Genomic DNA, 21,906 nt, shown 5'->3' with positions numbered 1-21,906 from the left:
AACCCCTTGGGCCAGTATAGGTTGGGGAATAACTCGTTGGAAAACAGCATAGGGGAAAGGGATATGCGGGTCCTAGTGGACAGAAAGATGACCAGGAACCAGCAGTGTGCCCTTGTGGCAAAGAAGATCAATGGCATCCTGGGGTGTATTAGAAGGATTGAGAGAGGTTCTGCCCTGGTAAGGACACATCTCGAATATTATGTCAAATTCTGGACCCCTCAGTTCAAAAAGGACAGGGAACTGCTTGAAAGAGTCTAGTGTAGAGCCACAAAAATAATTAAGGAGTGGAACATCTCCCTTTTGAGATGTTGGTCTTTTTAGCTTGGAGGAGGGGTGGGGTGACCTCATAAATGTTTATAAATATGTAAAGGGCAAGTGTCAGAAGGACACAACTAGGCTCTTCTCAGTGATAGGTAATGATAGGACAATGGGCAGTGGGTGCAATCTGGAGTACAGGAGGTTCCACATGAACACAAGGAAATACTTTTTCACTGTGAGAGTGAATGAACACTGGAGTAGGCTGTCCAGAGAGGTTGTAGAGTCTCACTCTCTAGAGACATTCAAAACTTTCTTGGGTGTGTTCCTGTCTGACCTATTCTAGGTAATCCTGCTCTGACAGGGAGGTTGGACTAGATGATCTTGAGAGGTCTCTTCCAGCTCCTAACATTTTGAGATACTGTGATAGAATGTTTAATTTCTCCTGGTAATATTTAGGATTCAGATAGTGTTTCAGTCCAGCAGCAGCAAATTAGCAGAAGCTAATCCAGTAGTTCAGTAAGAAGTGTAGACACCTCCCAGGCATATTTGAAAGTTCCCATGGCCTCAGTCAATTATCCCCAGAGCAAGATCAGGAATTCCTGGTCTGAGAGGGTGGACACCTATAACTTTTTTTGAGTGCTACCTAAAACCAAAAAGCAATGTAGATGCTATAAAACTTCCAAAACACTTCATGCAGAAAGATGGCTCTGAGCAACCTGATCTAGCTGGGAATGTCTCTTTTTACTGAAAGGTGGTTGAACTAGATGACCTTTAAAGATCCTTTCCAACCAAAGGCATTCTATGATTCTGTTTTAGGTGATTTAGGTTTCCCATCCTTTTGTGCCTCTTGCATAAGGAGGGTCCCTTCACATTGAAACCCCAGTCCTGGAACCCCAAAACTGAGCCAAGGATTTTCATAATGGCTTGTCTAGATTACAAAAATTGAGGCACATGCTTGCATCAGTAAAATATTCTTGCCAAGTGAACAATTTTATGCAGCTACTTTATAGTTAATGTTACAATTTGCCTAATTATTTTATTATTTAAATGTGAACAAATCCAGTTTTCAGATAGCAGCTCTTACTGACAGATATTGAAAACACAGATTGTTGTGGAAATCAGAATCAACTGCCAGGGTCATGTGAACATTAGATACGTAGTAGTAGGAAGAAAACAAGCATAAAAAAGGAATAGATTGACTAATCTAGGTACATTTATTGATCTGATTTGTATAAAAGAACAAATTCATAAAATAAATCATCTAAGTAAACAATCACAAGTCAGTAAAGCAAAATCTTCAATAATGGCTTCAGAGTTCCATGTAAGCTAGTTGCTAGTGGCAAGTTGAGTGACATTTTGTCAATATGTTCTTACTCGGTTGTACAATTTGCAGTAGATTCATCCTAGAGGCTTTTTGTTCTTCAACAGATGGCTATACATTATTTTTTGTCTATCAATGTCTATCTATGCACTACTCTTTAATGTTATTTGGACTGAACGAGTACTTACACAAACACTTTGGTAGTGATCTATCCCATAAGCCGTTAGCTTTACAGGTCAAAGCAGATGAGCCCAACAGGTAAAAGCCCTTCTTGCAATGGTATGCCACACTTGTTCCATATTTGAAACTCTCAGGATAATTCTGCTGTCCATGCCGAATTGCATTTTCCACAAAGCCAGGATCAGAACAGTTCACCACTGTAAGACAAACAGCATTCATCAGTAGAACAGTGCTGGTTTTGTTAATTTACTAGCCCCTCATGACTGTGGTACATTTGATATCCCTTGTGTTTTTTATTTGATTTGAACACCAGACTCCTCAGTAAGTCTCTAGATATTTTCATTTTGAAAATTTTATTCCAGTTCTTGCAATACTCTTGGACATACAAGTGGTTTAAAGTAGAAGAGAAATTTGAGGAATTTTCTCTCATTCTCTTGTTCTGGTTACTTTGGTCTTCTATGAAAGTTTTCAGTGAAGGAAACCAAGTTCAAATCAAATCAGTGCATAGTTTAAATAATACTTGATTTTCTTTTAAAATTACCTGTAATGAGAAAAAATGTTTTTAACATTAACAAGGACATTTTCAGCTATTAATATGTAGAAGGAAGAGGGTGAAAAAATCAAATATTTGATAGCAGAGCAGAAGTGAGGGTAAGCATCAAAACTAATGAAGTTATTTTTCAGACAGCAGTTAAAAACCTAAAAAATTATGGGTTTTGTCATGACTGTTTAGTAAGATATATCTGCCCTACTAAATCCTTCATTTTACACTCTGCAGTGAACATGATGTCTTGTTGGTACATCAAGATGATATGCTGAGGTCTCCACTGCAAACTCTCAGTCTTGCTGTCTATTCATGTGACAGCTATTTGAAAGGCTATAAATGACTTCAGCATCCCTCCCCTGTCTTTAAACATAATGGTATAAGTAAACAAACTTACAATACTATTAATATTTCAAGTATACAATCTAGTTCAAATTAATTTTCATGAAGAAAGTCAGGTAGCATTCTCATTTTTGAAGTAAGATATACAGAGCCACTAACGCACAAGTCCTAAAACACAAAATCCTAAAATCTCACTGCCTTTTGGAAGTTTTGAAAGATTTGAATGTGGATGTCTGTGTCTCTGTATGTACTTTCAAGAACTCTGAAAATTTCTGCTTCTTGGGATCTCTGTTTAAGTATGCTATCAATAGAAAAAGCTTTATTCTTTTAAATCACACATGCTTTATTACTGCTTTTCTCCTATTATTAAGTAATCACTTTCAACTAAGAATAATTATTTCACTGGCACTGTAACTATCACTGTAGAATAGGGACACAAACAAAAGTACATAAACATACAGCCCATTGACATGAAGCTCTGTGAAAATGTTGAAGTGGATCTGAAGGAGTCATATGTCTGTATTCACAGTGCAATTCTTTGTTACAGAAACTAGCACAGCCCTCAGAAGCAATGCACACTGCATCCCAATTAACCCTGTTTCTTAGGCAAGTACACATGGTGTAGTGCTGTGCAGATGATGCTGTAAAGTTTCTGGGTTTGGAACTAGCCTACATCTTCTGCACAGTTATAAATTGCCTTGTACAAAAATATCCTTAATCGCAATCTCATTACATATGTATATATTCTCCATAGCATTTGAAACTAAACCTATATCAATGAGAAAAAGAAACAACAGCGCTTGTTTTCTGGGATGAGGCCAGAAGACAGTGGCCATGCCTATGATGTTGTGCTCTGCTGTCTTCCAGACTTGGGTGAATTTCTCTGAATCGCTCATCAGGAGTGGGCCTGCTGCCTGTGCTAACCTCTGAACCATGCTCCAAACAATTCTTTTGGATATGCTGTGGCTATGTGGATTGGTTAAAATGAAAACATTTTTTGAGAATCTTCTTCATTAGGAAAGGCAATTAAGTTCCCATGCCTACGCACAATTGAGTTTAAAAATACAGATACAATTAATTTCAAATACAAAAGCATTTGAAAATGCAAATGCAAAATTTCACAGTCCATTTACCTAAAATTACTTTTATATAGTAATGCAGTTTTGATCTCCAACTTCACTATAGCACAGTATCAGTATTGTGACCCATCATAGCACTACTTCATGTCTCAGGTTTTATGGAATATTTTCAGTGGTGCAGAACTGTACTCAGGTTCTTGGTGACCTGTCTCCACACTGTAATCACTACACCACATCACAATGAAACTGCATAACTAAAAGTAACTACAGCAAAGTAACACTTTTCTATTCTACTGGCAGCTACCTATTTTAGTTGTAATCCTGACTACCAGAACAGCTCTTTTGTAAAATGATCTCTATACATGCAAAAACATATGGTAGTTAATTTTCTTTCATGAAGGTAAAAGCCCTCTGGAAAATACCCAAAAACTCTAATAGTTTGCAGGTGAATTAACATGTTTGTTAATCATACTTAAAACTTTTGTGCATTAGAAATTTGATCATGGTACAAGTAGGACCTTATTTCACTCACATAGATCTATAGTACAGGTGCACATTTAGTAGCCTTCATTATCCACACACCATAGCATTAGAAATTGTCCATGTGCAACTTAAACAGTACATATACTTTTACAGTGAGATTTCATTAAAAAACCCACAAAATTAGTGGAAAATTGCACGCATATCACTAGACTGTTTCTCAAGCTCTAGGGCAAGATTCATGTTTGTCTACCTAACTTAATTTCTTGTGATATCAAAATTTCTTTTACAGGAATCTTCTTCTCTAAAATTTATATTTTTTCTTTGCTTCATGATATGGATATACAGGTAACCTAATTCCCTGTAAATGAAGGTTATCAGTTTCAAATACCTGAATATGCAAGAGTAACATAATGCTTCTTTTGCCTTTCACTGCTTCTAGGACACATCAGAGCTTAACTGCACATCTTATTGCAGCTCTGGCAAGAGGGTATAGTAGCGTTATTATTCCTGCTGCATGTCTTTGAATCAAAAGACTGTCTATAGATCTGAGCTCTTCCTTAGTTTCATGATTCTGACAGTTCTCCATTGACAAGAAAATACAAACCTTTTCATATTTTTTTTTCTTAATATTAAACAGTAACATAAAACAAACAGTCTTCAAAGCAGTTTCTGGAATCCTATCTCTTTATTGCAATTGAAGGTGCTAAGGACTAAGTTAGAGGATAATATGCCTCTTACACCTTATTCTGACTAAAACTAAAAAGAAAAATCTTCTGCTTTTAACAAACAATGAACAGGAGCCATAAAGAATAGCCACCTCCAGAACCCAGGGAGGTCATTAAAAGTTGCTTTGATAATCTCCAAACAAATTAAGAGCTTAGATTTTATCACATCCGAAGTAAAGCTTGTCTACCACCACCATCTTAAAAAGACATTGCTATGTTTTCTCAAGAGTCTTCATGAAGACAGAATGAATGTTAGGAACATTGCTTGCTATCTTCACACCATGCTTTCAAGCTAAGGCTGCTCCGGGGTAAAAACGCCTGGCCTGGAGTTCTGAAAGAGGGAGAAAAATGCAGTAGATGTGCTAGTACTCTTTTCCTGGAATTAGGAGGGCACAAGGAATATACATGCACTTTGAAAAAAGTAAAATGAAAAAGGCTTTCCAGAGCAAAATTGAAGAAAATGCACTGTGGCTCCATAGACTATCAGGGATGTGGAAAACTCATCAGTGAGATGAGAACACCAGAATGTCAGAAAGTACTATTTTTTTAACCATAAGACTGAAAGCTTCTTTTATTTGTAGCTCAAAGTAATAAACTGCTTTATATAAAAACAGAGAGTGAAATACTGGATAAATATTTCACACTAATAAAAAAAACCCACCACAGTAGAAGAAACAGTAAAACTGAATTTTAGACTTTGTTCAAAAGAAAGAGCGAAAACATCTTTTTTTTATGTATGATTTAGTGAAAATTATTGTTACTGCACTCAAATAAACATTGGCTTCTTTGAAACAGAACATTGAAAATATTTGGCCAAATTCTTCCCATCTTAAAATCAGAATATTCTATTGAAATTGAAGCAAAGAATGAAGGCTATTTCAAAATTCTTGCACTTATAAAGGTTCCTCACCCTTACTGAAGGATTTGCACATTCACAAATACAACTAAATAAAAATCTTCCCTTTGTATGGATCACACAGTCTTTCTCTGTGTTTAAATTTTAACAAGCATTCACAAGAGATGTCCCTATCATTTAGTACAACTGAAATTAAAATAAAACAAAATATAAATGTTTAAAACAGAAACATTGGTTTAATGGGTAAGCCAATATAAGAAATCAAGAAAAAAGAAGACAGTTTCATGAGGACCTGTTGCCCTAAAGCTACCAAAAAACAATTCTATCTGAACTCTCTTTGAAATACAGTAGGTAGAACAGAAAATCAATTCCACATGTAGACCAGAAATATGGAATGTTCAAGGAATATATTATAGTCCCGAAGTATCAATTTGTCTGTGTGATCCAGTGCTCTCATTCTTGTACCAGCAGTATCTATTTAGGCAACTCACTGAATGCTTTAAGTGTGTGCACTGTGCAACAAAATTCTTGCATCATACATGAAGTCTTATCAAATGATTATGCAAGAAACCATTGTCCATCAACCTAAAATGTAAGCGAAATTATTTCTCCAGTGTCATTTAAGATCAGCTCTAAATTGTTAAATATATACATCTGAGTGTGCTGTTTCTATGAAGGGCTGCAGTAAGGAGCACTTTAGAAAAGAATTTGAGTTGGTCAGCATACAGAACTAAGGCAGTAGTTTCCCTGATTGCCTTTCACCCTGGGGACTCAGTTGTAAATCACGGTGAGAGTAGATGGAGATTGCTTTCTCTCAATGACAGCTGTCAAGGGTTACAAGGGAAATGAATTCTGGCACTCTCAATTTAGTCTGTTGAGAAAAGTAGAAGAATGCTTCAAGTCTGCCCTGAAAACTTTGGAACCTCACACTGAGTAGAGTCAAACCCTTGAGGACAAAGAAATGAAAAGACTCTGACAGAGTACCTGAGGCAGTTTTCTGTTTAAAAGTCAAATGATCATCTAAAAGTACATAACTCACACCATTTCTTGTTCTCACTCTCTCTTCCTTTTTTTTTTTTTCCCCTTGACAGAAACAAGCTTCCATATCTGATCAACAGTGTTTGCAAACTTTTTTATTTGAAAAGTATTTCATTAATATTGGTATCTAGAACATGTATAGGGCCTGGCACTCAGAATGGATGTGTAGATGATTCACTCCAACTTTATGACAAATTCTGAGAAACATTTTCACTGCTTGTGAACATATGATTGGATTTTTAGCGAAGTTCAGTGTGAAGTCAGCAATACATAACCTTTACCTTCTCAGTGAAGGGGAAAAAATAAACACACACAACAAAACCCAAGCAAAAACCCCAAAGAAAATAAACAAAAAAATTTGCTGTTTACAACTTCAATTTGCAAAGCCACAAATACATAGAAATCTGTTCTTATTGTTATTTTTTTCACCATGAGCTAGGTGGAGAGAGATAGTATCTTAGAAATTTTAGCCATGTAAGCCATAGAACTAAGCTATCCATTTAGGAAGCACAGTGTTTTGTATTTTTACGTACATTATTAAAATCAGTCCAAAATCAAAGATCCTGATATCATGTTTCTCAGCTCATATGATTCCTTGATACCACCATAGATTGAGAACTGCTTAAATTCAAAAGTTATTTATCTTTGGATGAAAAGAATTGGTCATCAGTCTTAATCTGTCCCACCCTTTTATCAGTTCTCATCAAAAACTTTATTTTTCTTTTCAGGGAAGGAGCGGAACATATTACCACTAAAGAACACATACCAAATTTGACTTTTCCTTGTAGTTATCAGATTTCTGATAAGACAAAAAGTCAAATGAAACTTTTATAGAATCTGTCAGTAATGGCATAAAGAAAGGAAAATCTTTACAAGTAGAAACTCATTGCAAAATCAGTATAAATTAACAAAAAGAGACCTGAATTCTATATCACTATAAAATAGTCTGGAGTTACTGATAGAGATGAGAATGTGAGCCAGCTCAAACCTCTGCAACTATGCCAAATTGATTTTCTCAGTAAAACATTTCTGGTTTTAACTAACAAGTTTTTAATAGGACATAAACTCTTAAAACTCATTTACAAGAAAATATAATGGATTCTGAAAGGAACAGGATATACACTTTTCTTGACATATATAATGAACCTAACACTAACTTAAGGACTAGCAGCAAGTGATTGGATGGTTTATCCAGTGCCAAGGCTAAGTAATCAGAGCAAGAAAATCTCCTTGTAAATACTTGCATTCTAGAAGACGTGGTCAAGTGTGATGTTTAATACAGCAGCTCGTCAAGGTTAATATATGGAAAAATGACCTGCAGTGCAATCAGCACTGCAGAGCCCTGATGAGGCCATCTGATTCAGCTCTCATTTTGGTGGTTAAGAGTTATTATGAAAAGTACAAAGTGCAAAGATTGGCTTTCTGCACTTCCAAAGACAAAATGTAAAGCAGTTCCAACTTGCTGAGTGGGAAAAAATCCACATTGAATATATTTGGTTTAGGATTTGATATTTTCATAGCTAGTTCTGGGGAAGAACATTCAGTCTGCACAAAGTCTTACCCGTGCAATTTTGCTTGCAAGAGCAGAGGTTTGGCTATGAGGAGTTTTCCAATCACATTTGATGTCAGTTTAAAGGCAAACAAACGGACTACTTAACATGTTCTTTGTCCAATAAATAAAAGCAAAGGTAGAGTCTGTATATCTTGCAAATTATGATTTTAAAATCATTCTTCAGTGATCTCAACATTCCAGAAAGACTATTGCAAAACTCTAAAACATTTGAATATAAATTTTAAAGATACATTATTGTTTCAAGTATTTCAAAAGGTGGGTTGTTTTGGTTTGTATCTCACAAAGTACCCCACCAGGGTTTGTTGCTTTTTTTTCCCCCCACTTGTGAAAGAAACAGTGGGAAAATGAGTTTTACAAAGATATAGATGTTTTAATTATTATATTACCTCAGAAGAAATATTAAAAATTCAGTATTAAAAAGTGTTCATTTTAATGAATTAGAGGTTTTACTTGCTGTGTCAAGACAATTTACCAGAAGAGATGAAATAGTTATTAGATTATCAGAATTCTGGAGTGGGGGGGGAAATACTATTATAAAGCAGTTCAATGCTTTCAGCACATTTAGAATATACAAATAGATTTAAATGCTTTCTTTCACAAAAGTGTTTTATCACATGACTCTGGAGCAGCAAAAATGACCTCTTGGGTGCACCAATGTTTTGTCAGGCAGAAAACCTCATATAATTTCTTTGGCAAATATCCTGAAAGTGACTTACTTAACCTAGTACTGACACAACAGATAGAAGTAATGCATAATTTCAAAAGATGGCCTGAGAAATACCCAGCCTTATTTTCTGAAAATGTTTCCCTTGCATACATAATAGCTCAGCTGCAAAATAAAATAAAATAAATAAAATAATAATCTGCAATAGCTTCAAGCAGTACTCTGTATTTTGTAGTAACTGCATGCAGAGTCTCAGTGAAGTGAAGCCAAGTTCATTATTTGACTCAAGTGAACTCAACCGAGGTTTGAAAGAAAGGTCATACATAAAATCTCTGTGGAATTAAATGATACAGGTTTGCCAGAAACATCAATCGCTTCCCAACAGTATATTTAAGGAGCTGCAAAATTTACTTTCTTAAACAAATTCACAATTCATCACTAAAAGTGGACTTTAATACAAATGGTTTTCACCTATTAGGTAAATGGCAATTTTAGCAGGAATGTTTTATGCCAGAAGAAATTCTATTATTTCCTTTAGGTAAGTTCTAACCAATTCTTTAACAGAAAAATGCTTATAAGCCCTTTACTTGGTAGAATTTTGATTTTATATCTTTTTAAACTGTAGATGTAAAATTACCATTTTGGTACAATTTTATCACTGAGATGCACTTTATTATTTCTTAAATCTAATCAATAAGGAACTTTTCAGGTGTGTTTTTTTTATTATATAAATAATATAACTCAAGATTTAACCTTTTAAACATTTTTTTTTTTCAAAAAGAATCTCTGGTCATTCTGAACTATGCAGCTTCATCCTTTAATCCAAACTGCGTCAAATTGTAAATAAAAAGCATCATTATCAATCATTCCAGTGTAAAAACCAACTAATTCCCTATACTGATCACTACTGCAAGCTGCAGTTACATAAATATTTAAGTCACAGTGATTTTAAGAACATATAAATCCCTGTAATTGCAACCCTTAAACAACTTTATGCTTTGTAATACAGTGAGTCAATGACAAACAGTAGGTGACAAGATTAGGTGGACACAGTTCATGATGGAAGAGATACAAGACAGTGACTGGGAAAAAAAAAACAAACCAGCAACTATTGCTTTAGAGAAAGAAACACTAAGTAAAGGGAAGAATGAAGAGGTACTGAATGAAAGGCAAACCTGTATGAGAACAGACTAAATTGTAGACACTCATTGGAGGTAACACTGGACTGCTCTATTCTGGTAGAAGTTTGACATGCTTAAGTGAATGGATCTTTTTAGAGTTGCATTTATAATACTCACTACTTTCAGAAAAAACAATTTTCCTAAACAAGACTTCAGACCATAGATTGTCCTGGACCAAACTCAAGTTCATGTGATGAATTAAAAAGGAAAATGAAAGTATACAGGAGGCACAACAGTATAAAGGCAGTGGGGGGGAAGTACATGAACCTAAATAGGAACAGTTTGCTAATTCCTGTTTCTCCATTTCAATAACGATATAGCTATGCTAGTTAAGTCAATTGAATAAATTCTAAGCCTGGTGAATAAGGGAATTGCCAGCTCTGTATTACTTTAATGAGAAGGCAAGATCTAATTCCACGCACACTGAGCTTGAAATTGCATCAGCTATATATATGATGAGCTAATCACCAAAGTTAATTATTATTGTTAGGAACAAACATGGTAATAAAATATGACTTTTAACAAACCAACAGGTGGAGAAAATAAAACTACCAAGAGCTGAAGCTAATTCCTTATTACACGATTTTTAGTCCCAACATGAATATCCTTAGCACAATTTCCAACTTTGTTAACTGGAATTTCTTTCAGCACATTAAAGACAAGTTACAAAGCATGAAAAGCATAGTACTTACATTGGTCTAACATTTTCATGATAATTTTTCCAGTGAAAGAAAATACTCAAGAAAAGCTTATTATCAACTGCATTTCTGGAAAAATTATTTTATCTGCTTTGGTGTTAGCTCCCTTTTCAGTAAGTTGTCTAACTTGTTGACCTGTCTAGAACAACAGAGTTAATGACTTGCATTCTGAACAGTGAAAAATGGGATTACTTTAAAAATCATGGGGTTTTGAATTTGTAAAGTAATCTTTATCTTCTTAATTTTGTAGTCAGCATTCACGCATGACATGTAATTTGTGCAGAAGAACTGAAAGAGTCATCAGCCTAAGGAAAAACCTAAGTGACCTGTACGATATTCCTTTCAGAGTATGTATGATTTAGCAAAGATTTGCCAAATTATGTCACAAAAAGAAAATCTTGCCAGCCTTGTCAATTCCAATCTAACACTCAAAAATCTATCTTAGGTATAAGATAAAATTTTTAACATGTATATGCATACATGTATACATAGATAAATTGATCAATAATTGATGTTTGTGTTCTATTTCTTGGCATATTCCATAGGTTTTCTCCAAGACTAAGCATTTTTTAGTTTGTTTTTTTTTTGTTTACATATTTGGAAATGAGTGCTGTTGTTAGAAGTTACGAACGGACCTCGACAATTCCAGCTTTGAAAAGGGAATATAAGCAGCTACATCATTTTAAAATGAGATCCATTATAAACATTTCCTTCTAGAGCCTTCACAAAAAGAGCAATGGAGCATATACAGTATTTCAAAAAACTTTTCTCCAAGCTTTTGAAATCTTTCAGGATATCTTACACGATTTACCTCATGCCCTGCCTTTCACCTTGCTGACAATTTTACTCTTTCATAGCTGGAAGGTATGCAATATGCCTCAGGGATTCAGAAGAAAGCATTTCACAATATTATTAAATATCATCAACATGATACTGGATTTCACCAAGAAGGCACGTACTGCACCAATACAACCGATTTGGGGCACATGACATACAAACAACAGATTAATAAACAGATTTTAGTGCTATGATAAAGGTATTGTTTCCCTTTTAATCTTAATTACATTACTGGCATCTGGACGAATAAATTATAAAGGCACAATGAAATCTGAGAACTTTGGATTATTATTTTAAATGGTTTCTTATTGTCCTTTTCTAACATATACATTTGATACACAGATACGTAACCAAAAACCTTGCTTTATTCTCACCTCTTAAACATCGCCATTTTACCCAGACCATATCAGTAGCCAAACTCAGACTTCTCTTTGCAAAGCAAACAAACAAAAAACAAAACCAAAGAACAACCTAAATTTTACTTTTTTTCCCTTGCCTTTTTCTTTTTTGGCAGGCAAGAAAATTCAGGCTGCAGTTATGAACACCCTTCAGAAATACAGAAGAATTACTAGATTATTATTTTTCTAATGCATAAATACATAATGCATAATACACAAATTATTTGTGTAAGCATGTTTAAGTAGAAGTAATCGACCATTTATGGAAACCATACTCTAGGGCAAGTAATTCAGGCCAGTTAGCCAATTGTAATTGATTAATGTAATTTAACTTTTGTGATATGAAGTACATCTTATATGTCTATAAACTGAGTGTTAGGGATTGCAGACTGAAAATTTTGAGGTAAAAGAGTGAAAAGGCTAAGCTTCCCCAATACTTATCCCTAACTCCATTTTCCAGTATAGAAATGCAAAAACTCAAATAAAAGTGACCATAAGTTCTGAAAGGCCAGGTGTCTGAATTATATTCCAGTGTTTTGAAGGCAAGATAAAGGATCACGCCTGAAATAAGTCATTAGAGAACAGTGAATATATGAAAGTTTCTTACCTCGGCAGTTGGGTAAAGGGCTACTCCACTGCCCATTGCTTCGGCACTGTGCTCGAGAAGCACCCTGAAGTAAGTACCCAGTGTTGCAAGTAAAATTTACAACATCATTTAAATTGAATTCACTACCATTTGTCATTCCATGAGCTGGATTCCCAGGATGTCCACATGTAATTGCTGTTAAAAGAAAAATAAGGAGGTTAGCATCTAAATGAAAGGTCTTGTTCCATGGAATCTCTTGTAAGTGGAGCTCTTATGTTGTTTTGTTTTTTTTCCCTTCTGAATTTAAAAGAAAAATAGGATGTATTTATTCAGAATTCCAAATGTCTAGGAGAAAAATTTTGTTTTTAATAAAACTTATAATATATTTTTACCTCATGTTGAAAGTTGCAATATAAATAATTTTTTATATATATATATACATGCGTACATCTTTACACCCATCTGATACATGTGAGACCTTAAAAAAAGAGTTTACTATATTTCCTCAACATAAATTAAGAAGAAAAACAAAAATTAGTTTTTCCTTGAAATCTTCAAAATGTAGTCAGACAAAACAAGCTTAATTCCATGGACTGTTTCAGAGTATTCTGGAGTTCTGAAGCATTCATTTTCCCAAGTTCTTGCATTGCTTTGCTGCAGTAGTAACCATTTCAATCAGATTTTCTTCTGGCGATAGAGAAATCATTATTGGGAGTAAATCTTTCCCACTATATTTGGGAATTAAATAGGACACTTTCTGCGTATCAACATGTGTCTTTAGCCCTTAAATTGTGTAAATAAATCTACTTAAGTTACTTGAATCCTTCCTGTACAATCTCATTTACAGCATTTGAAGATGAAACCCTATACACCAGAATAAAATATTGCTACATGTATAGGATCAACTTTACGCTTGCCTAGCTACTGAATTTTTAAATTCTTACAGATGATCAAGTTTCAATAAATCAAGGAATTTCCAGGGTCATAGAAAATCAGTTAATATAATTCACATTAAAAACAAAACAAACCAAAACCAAACAAAACCAACCAACCAAAAAACCCCAAACAAAACATCACACACAAAGAAAGGCTGAACAAATTCTATGTCTTAGTTTTTAACAAAATGAAAGATAATTCCATTCAGTTGCCCCTTTCAACAAAATCAAACCCTATTGTCAGTTCTGTTTAGAACTCATTACTCTTGACAGGACACTTTTTTATAACATTTTTCAGTAACTAAAGATCTCAGACACTGGCATCTTAAGCACTGTACGCAGTTCTCTAGTTTTGCCAGTGTTCCATGATAGTCACTAAGTATCATTTACCTGATCCACTGCAAAAGGTGGATTCACACAGAAACAAGTTATTAAAATCATCTTTCCTAAAAAGAAATCATCAAATCAGCAAAGTAAACTTTGGCATAACAGTGTTTTCAACCACCACTAGGATTTGTGCAATTAATTTAATGCTGTCTACCCAAGCAGTAGCCATGACATTTCAAATAAAGTTTACTGCTATTGGCTTTACACCATCTAAATGGCAATTATAAATTGCCTCCTTCATCCTTATACAAATAACTGCCCTATGCATGTATGCACACAAATGCAGGTGCACCCACACACATATCTAAGGTATCATGGGAAAGCAGATACACTTGGCATGTCTGAAATCACTGCTTGCTAAGGAATTACACATATGCCCACTACATTGCAAAATCAAACTACTTAATGTAACATAAATTTCAAATATATACTACAGTCTTTAATAATACATCTGTCTTAGACCGTGGAACTAGAAGTCTTGGTTCACCAGGAAAACTATGAGGTAGTTGCCATTACAGAAACATGGTGGGACAATTCACACAATTGGAGTACTGCACTGGATGGTTACAAGCTCTTTAGGTGAGACAGGTGAGGGAGAAGAGGAGGAGGGATGGCCCTGAATATTAGGGAAACTCTTGATGCCACAGAACTTGAGGTAGAGGATGAAAGGATTGAAGTGCCTGTGGGTTAAAATCAGAGGAATGGCTAACAAAACTGACATCCTGGTTGGAGTCTATTATAGACCACCCAACCAGGATGAAGAAGTTGATAAAATATTCTATAAGCAACTGGAGGCTGTCTCAAGATCATCAGACCTTGTCCTTGTGGGTGACTTTAACCTAACAGACATCTGCTGGGAACTTAAGTCAGCGGTGAGGAGGCAGTCCAGAAGGTTCTTAGAGTGTATGGATGACAGCTTTGTGATGCAGCTGTTAAGTGAGCCTACCAGGGGTCAGGCTCTGCTTGGCCTGCTGCTCCCAAATAGAGAAGGGCTGGTCAGAGATGTGATGGTAGGAAGCCGTCTAGGGTGCAGCGACTATGAGATAGTGGAGTTTTCAATATGCAGGGAAATAAGGAGGAGCAATAACAGAACATTCACTTTGGACTTCCAGAGGGCAGACTTCGGCTTAAGCAACTAATTTGGAGAGTACCCTGGCTAGCAGCCCTTAAGAACAAAGGGGTCCAGGATGGTTGGACCTACTTTAAACAGGAACTCCTGAAGGCACAGGAACAGGTTTGTATATGAGGACACAGTCTCAAGCTGTGCCAGGGGAAGTTTAGGCTCAAGGTGAGGAGAAAGTGCAAGCAGAAATCATTGAGATTTGTATATTAGAGGACTCAGTCTAATTATCAACCTAACATCACCATGGCCCTCAAACTATGTCCTCATGATTTGCGTTATGTATGCTGTTACTCATAAGTCAAAAAAGATCTTCCAAAAAGCATTTGGCTGAAATATGATCCTACTAGTTGTTGAATGGGATTTTCAAAAGCAGGTGAATTAAGAGACAAAAAAAATTAATAAAAATCCTACTATAGGGTATTTAAAAAGTAAACATTTTTCTTTTTCCATAACAGACATGGTATAATCTAATAACATGCCTGGGCTTACACTGGGAAATATTAGAAGGCCAATTTGGAAACATGGGCATGCACAGATGAACACTATTCCACTTTTATCCATTCCTGGTGAAAAAAATAGGGGAAAGGCTCATAAGCCCTCACTTGACAGGGAAATTATGCCTGGAGCAAGAGAGACAGAGATAGATAAAGTTATACAGCTGCAGCCTGTTGTTCAATCCACTTCAATGCCTGTCATTCTGTTTCTCAATCAATGGAAATCTGAAATTAGTGGAGATAGTTATTCAGTCTGTCCTAGATTAGAAACTGAGTTAAACAGATTATCATAATGACTCCTGTAATTAAAACCAAGTCTAATAGGATGTGATGTGAGTACCTCAAAAAGCTTCGAACATCTAATCCACAGTCAATCACTGTAAGAATTCATTGAGAAATTAATGATACTTACGGACACAAACAGGAGTTTGTCCAGACCACTTGTGATCCTGTAGGCAAATTCTGACTGATGTACCAACAAGACGAAAGCCAGGATTACACTGGTAGACCACGGTATCACGATAACTGAAACCATCTCCGCTAATATGACCATTTACAATTGGGTCCGGAGAACCACAGTGACCAGCTACAATAAAAGAACCACCCATCAAAACCATATATTCTTACAAATGTTGCCAACATTTACAAGAATGTCAATAAGAAAATGAACTTTTTTCCTTGCTTATGACAAACAATATATTAGAATCAAATATGGCACTGTACGGAAAAAAATGCTCCTAGGTGTCAAAACTACATATCATATTTCTCCTACTATTTTGGGGGGGTGAAGTGATATTCAAAGAGGTTTTATTTTCATATTTATAGTTGAAGAAATGACACATTTGTCAGAAGAATGTCTGGGAAATGTAAATTGCAAATGTCTGAAATTATAAATCATTCCGTTTAATTGCTAGAAACTGACAATTTTAGCATAGATACTTTTGCTCCTTTTACCTTAGCAAGGTGAAAAGGTTCCTCAAAGCAGTGTGAATGAAAAGGCTTGTAACTCTCAAACTCACACTCTTATTTCATCATGGAGTTTTCATTTCTTTTATTCATGATTTGCCTGGGGCTGATATACTGAACATGGTTGTGACCATTTGCTGGCAAACACCATCCAACACAAAGAAATCTACATCCAAAAGAAGAAAATCTTGTGCCCTTCAAATGGGCACAGCTGCTAGCAAACTGCCTACCAGGTTCAGTACTGGTTTAAGCTAACTCAAATTATCCTTGGAAATTGTCTTGGAGATTTTTAGCCAAACATATGTCCAAGCATTGTTGTAATGATTTAACAGGAGAGATAATGAAGTTTTATGCTTATTTGCATGTCCTGGTGTTATTTTGTTAGAAAAACATAGCCCTTGTTATTATACATATTTAAGAAATCACTGATTTCTCAACAACAGACCTTTGGACATTAGAAGACAGACACTAAAATGGTAATAACATAAAAAGGAACCAAAAAACCAAACACACAAAACCCCCCAAAACCCCTCCAACAAACAAAACAAGGGGGGAAGGTGGGGGGGAAGGCAAATCTAAGCTCATTTTAAAAAATGGGAAAAATATTTAATAAAAATGTTATTGTTCCATTACTGAAATGAAAGAAATCTACTGCTGAAATCTGCCACCAATGAAACAGTCATCAGAAAAAGACAGTAAGGTTATTAAAGTTTGCTTTTGATTGTTCTACCCTGTCTGTTGCAAATTATTTTTTTGTTTTGCCTATGTCTGGAAATGACATTAGTTCCTAACACTTGTTCCCTAATTTTTTTCCATGGACTGAATTGAGATAGCATCTTGCCTTCACTGAAAATCTGAATTTGTAATTTATTTTTCTTTTTCCAGTAACTGCAGTTGTTCCCATCTTTCAAGCATGGTCAAAAGTAGCAGAACAGTGACATATGCCCTCACTTCAGAGTTTCTTCCAAAGAAAACAACTTTGCATGGCCATAAATATTCAGGTATTGGGTCAATTATGAAATCTGTCATTCAGACAACTGGGAAAACTGCAGATTTTGGAAAAATAAATCTATGAAAACAGTAGAAAAATGGGATAAGATAAACTATATCTATATAAAATGGAATGGAATACATTAGATCTTAAAAAAAATTCTACATCTAAACAGTGCAACATTGAAATCAGTTGCTGAAGTAAACCCAAACACATGGAAACACAAGAAATTTCAAAAGGAAAGACAATCGAGCAGTATCAACTGGCATCATGTAAAATACAAGGTATCATGCACTTACCAAGGGATTTAACAAGTTGTTGCACTTATTATGCTAGTCATTTAATTTACAGATCATTCCAGCTAGTGGATTTAATGATTTTTCTGGGAATTTTGACTCATTTAAATTAAATACCCTTACAACTCAAGAACTGAAAGAGCACAGCAATAACACAAAATGTCTGTAATTTCCCAATCAATTAAAACTACATAAAAAGAAAATTAAGTAAGCTGCTAGTGGATTTTTTTAATAGAATATGTTCTCAAGAATTAGGGAAATTCTCTACATGGTTCAAGGCAGGTTCAGTAAGTGGAACAAAATAAAATAAGATACTTTTTTTGGTAATAAGAATTTGAAATATAAGCCAATATCATACTGTGGTTTACCTATGAGATATTAAATACATAACTGTATGTTTTTACATAGGCATGGTAAGCAGCAGAATAGTGGTTTATGTAGAGAATTATAAAATTACATGAGATATGGATTACTAAAAACTCATTAAAAGGGTATGGAGTGGCTTATAGTTAAGTTTAAGTTTTAAGGTATGCCCTTGACTTGTTTATATATAATTTTCCACATGAAAGTCAAAAAAACTCAGGAAAAAAAATGTTAATAAAATACTTTAGTGCATGATTAAATGCAACCAGTACTTGAGATGGAGTTAAGAAAACTTAAATGCTTCCAATTTTCTGTGTTCCCCACATGTGCATCACTTGAATACACAAAGCATGCACACAAATAGGTATGTTTTCTGAGATTATACTTGGAAGGAAAAAAAAGAAAAGATGTGAAATATCAGCAGTGTGAGTGAAACTGGGAAAAGAGCTTGCCTAATGATTCATATTTATCTTTGTATAATTATGAAAAACAAATACATTTAATACCAACCACCTGAAGACTTCAGTCTTATATTTACCTTTGGACTCATTAACTGCAGTCATTGGTTTTAGCTTTCTTTTGAGACAAATAATAAGTCTTTGACAAACCCTTTCCTGAGATATAGGAATTAGTGTACTCAGATGGTCTGAAATCATAAATTGATTCTACACAGACCAGTGGGTAACATAAAGTTATACCTATTTTCATCAATAGCTGTCCTGAGTTATATTCTTGCAGGTACAGTGTAGGTAAAAAGCAACTCTGACTCATTACCATTCCTTTGAAATCGAAAAGCTCATTCATAACTCACCGGGTGTTTGAATCCTGAATTTAAAAGAACTCAGGTAAGTCCTAAAGGCACCTTAGAAATAAATTTGGTGCATGCTGTCCTTGAAATTTAGGAATACACAACTGGGGGCATTCACATCATCTAGCTTTAAAATTTAAGAATTTATCTTTCCTGAATTGTTCTCTGGAGTAGCTTGCACAGTTCCATTGACCTTCTTGGATATTTAGGATCTTAAATTGGGCTCTAAATTGCAGCCAAATAAATGGTGTAAATATCGCTTATGTGAGACAATGTAGAGGTGGGAAGAGCAGAAATACGACCTCTGCAGAATGCATGCGATAACTCAAATTTACACTTTCACACTCGGTGCTATGCAGCATTTTTGGTGCTGTAGAGCTTGTTTTTGGTGCTTGTAGAGCTTTGAAACAGCAAAGGCTAAACAGTGATTAACAATCTTCCAGATCTGAATGTGATCTTTGTCTAGTAAGGTAAATCCATGCTTCAGTTAGCACTTTTAATTTTTGAAGCTGGAGTGCCTGCAGCATGGTATGAATAACTGCAGCAGGTTCAACTTAATCCATGACAAACAGTTTAAGCATAGGGCTGCATTCAACAATGCAATTAACTAAATGGAAACCAACATCCATCAATTTTTTTTAGAAGAAGAATTAGAAAGTATAAGGCAAGCATTGCTTTTACTGCAGTAATAGTTCATGAAAGAGTTCCTGTGTTCATTACAAGCAGGAATAGATCTGCAGAAATAATTTGAAATACAAATAGTCAGGTGGAAAAGAAAGAGGTTTTAATTATGACCAAAGGGATAAGATAATAGGCATGCACACCAATCTCAGTGTCACTTGTGAGGGGAAAAAGAAAAAAAGGAATAGACAAAATCAAGACAACAGACAAAATGAGGCAAATAACTCCTTGATAAGAAAAAGATTACTTTATATAAATTAAAATCAAGCTGTATACAGACACAGACTTTTTAAAACTATGAGATCCAGTAAACTTATTAGCTGTTTCTCAAATAGTTAAAGGCTACACAGCATGTAGCCTTTAAAATGACTTTGAGAACAAAGTGAAATTGTTCACTGTGCTAGCCCAGCTCTTCTTCATCTCTGTACAATTTGAATTTAAATTTATGGTTACAATAGTTAATCTTCTGGCGTATTCAGTGCTAAAATAGATTTCTCAGGAGTCAGAATAGAAGAAAAAAATTTTTTTTTTCCAAGCTTCCACAGGCAAGGGTTATTTATAATGCAAGCAGAAATCACTGAGATTTGAATATTAGAGGACACAGTCTCAAGCTGCGCCAGGGGAAGTTTAGGCTCGAGGTGAGGAGAAAATTCTTCACTGAGAGTTATTAGCCATTGGAATGGGCTGCCCAGGGAGATGGTGGAGTCCCCATCCCTGGAGGTGTTCAAGAGAGGATTGGACATGGCACTTGGTGCCATGGTCTAGTGGGCATGAGGTCTTGGGTGACAGGTTGGACTTGATGATCTTTGAGGTCTTTTCCAAGCTTGTTGATTCTATGATTCCATATTTAGTTTGCACATGTTGGCAGCCAAATTATCCTGTATGTATACTCTTTTCAAAAGGAAAAGCAGAAATAAGTAGATTATTGGTCAGACAAATGAAGTGGTATTTCAGGTTAGTTAAAAGGAATAAATACTAACACATTTTTATGTCTGAAACTATTAAATGCAGGTGTTGGGCACTAGTCTGGTAATGAATAGTATTAAAATCTAAAAAAAAAGAAAAAAAAGATAGTAGCTCTTTTCTTTTGCAATACAGCTTGCACATTTCTTGCATTTCACCTATACCACATCAAACTGTCTGCTCTATACTGATGAATGGAGTTTATAGGCAGTTGACAATACCACGTTTCATTTAATTGAGATTAAATTATTATGCATCTGTCAGTGCATTACTGTCTTGTGGCTTGCAACTTCAAAAATATTTTCTCTAAAAGCATTTTCAGGCATTAAAAATCTCCAGAAATGCAGGATGCTGTCACTAGTACTCTGTTAAAAATCATGTTTATCTAATGACACTTTCCATACTTTTTTTCTTAATAAACTTCTAAGATGAAATTTATGATACTTGAAAATTCTTTCTCTTTAAGAAACCATGAATGAGGTGGCATGTAGTCATATTTGATTATTGTAATGCAGATGTTATTTTTTTCTTTTAATAGAATATCCTACCAGATGAATGTTTCTGTATTTTAAAATGAAGCTCTCTTCTATGTTTTGCCCAGAGAAGCTGTAGCCATATTATTATTTTTTTTTTCAGTTTTGCACCATGGTAACAGCATTCACTGAAAATATCCATTATGATGGTACTATAAAGTAAAATGGCTTAGAAAATTTAGGCAAAGTAGAGTAAGTACCTACTTATCACTTATAGATGTGTAGTAATGAGCAGCAGCAATCTGGCATGAAAAGATCATATATGTATGTCTATCTGAACACAGAAGGAATATTAAACTATTAACATTGAGAAGGTTAAGAATGGATTCAGTTTCAAGGAATGCTCAGCAACCTTTCATTATCTGTTCTTTAGGTACCTGTAAAAATTATTTCTCACAAATTCATATTGGCACTGACTTACTGTAAATGTAGATGCCAGGTTTATTTATTAAGTCAAATGTTACTGTTAGACATGTATCTAATTAGCTCAAGCCTACTTGACATTTTTACAAGAAGTGAGTTCTGGATAGAGAATAATTTCTGACAATTTCTTACAGCTATTACCATTTCCTTACAAAATGATGCTTTTACTGTTCCACTGCT

At 34.9% G+C, this 21,906-nt stretch overlaps 1 protein-coding gene across 1 annotated transcript in view; it reads right to left on the bottom strand.

Moving 5' to 3' along the window:
• Positions 1-21,906, bottom strand: part of CSMD1 (CUB and Sushi multiple domains 1) — a 963,767-nt gene that overhangs the window by 37,989 nt on the left and 903,872 nt on the right. The window contains exons 53-55 of the mRNA XM_054179968.1: positions 16,115-16,288; positions 12,785-12,958; positions 1,768-1,956 (exon numbers count right to left, since the gene is read on the bottom strand). Coding sequence (XP_054035943.1) covers positions 1,768-1,956; positions 12,785-12,958; positions 16,115-16,288 — 537 coding nt within the window. The remainder of the gene's footprint in view (positions 1-1,767; positions 1,957-12,784; positions 12,959-16,114; positions 16,289-21,906) is intronic.

Source organism: Dryobates pubescens, chromosome 3 (genome assembly GCF_014839835.1).
Source record: "Dryobates pubescens isolate bDryPub1 chromosome 3, bDryPub1.pri, whole genome shotgun sequence".
Classification (NCBI taxonomy): Eukaryota; Metazoa; Chordata; class Aves; order Piciformes; family Picidae; genus Dryobates; species Dryobates pubescens.
This window is presented reverse-complemented; position numbering and strand designations above follow the sequence as displayed.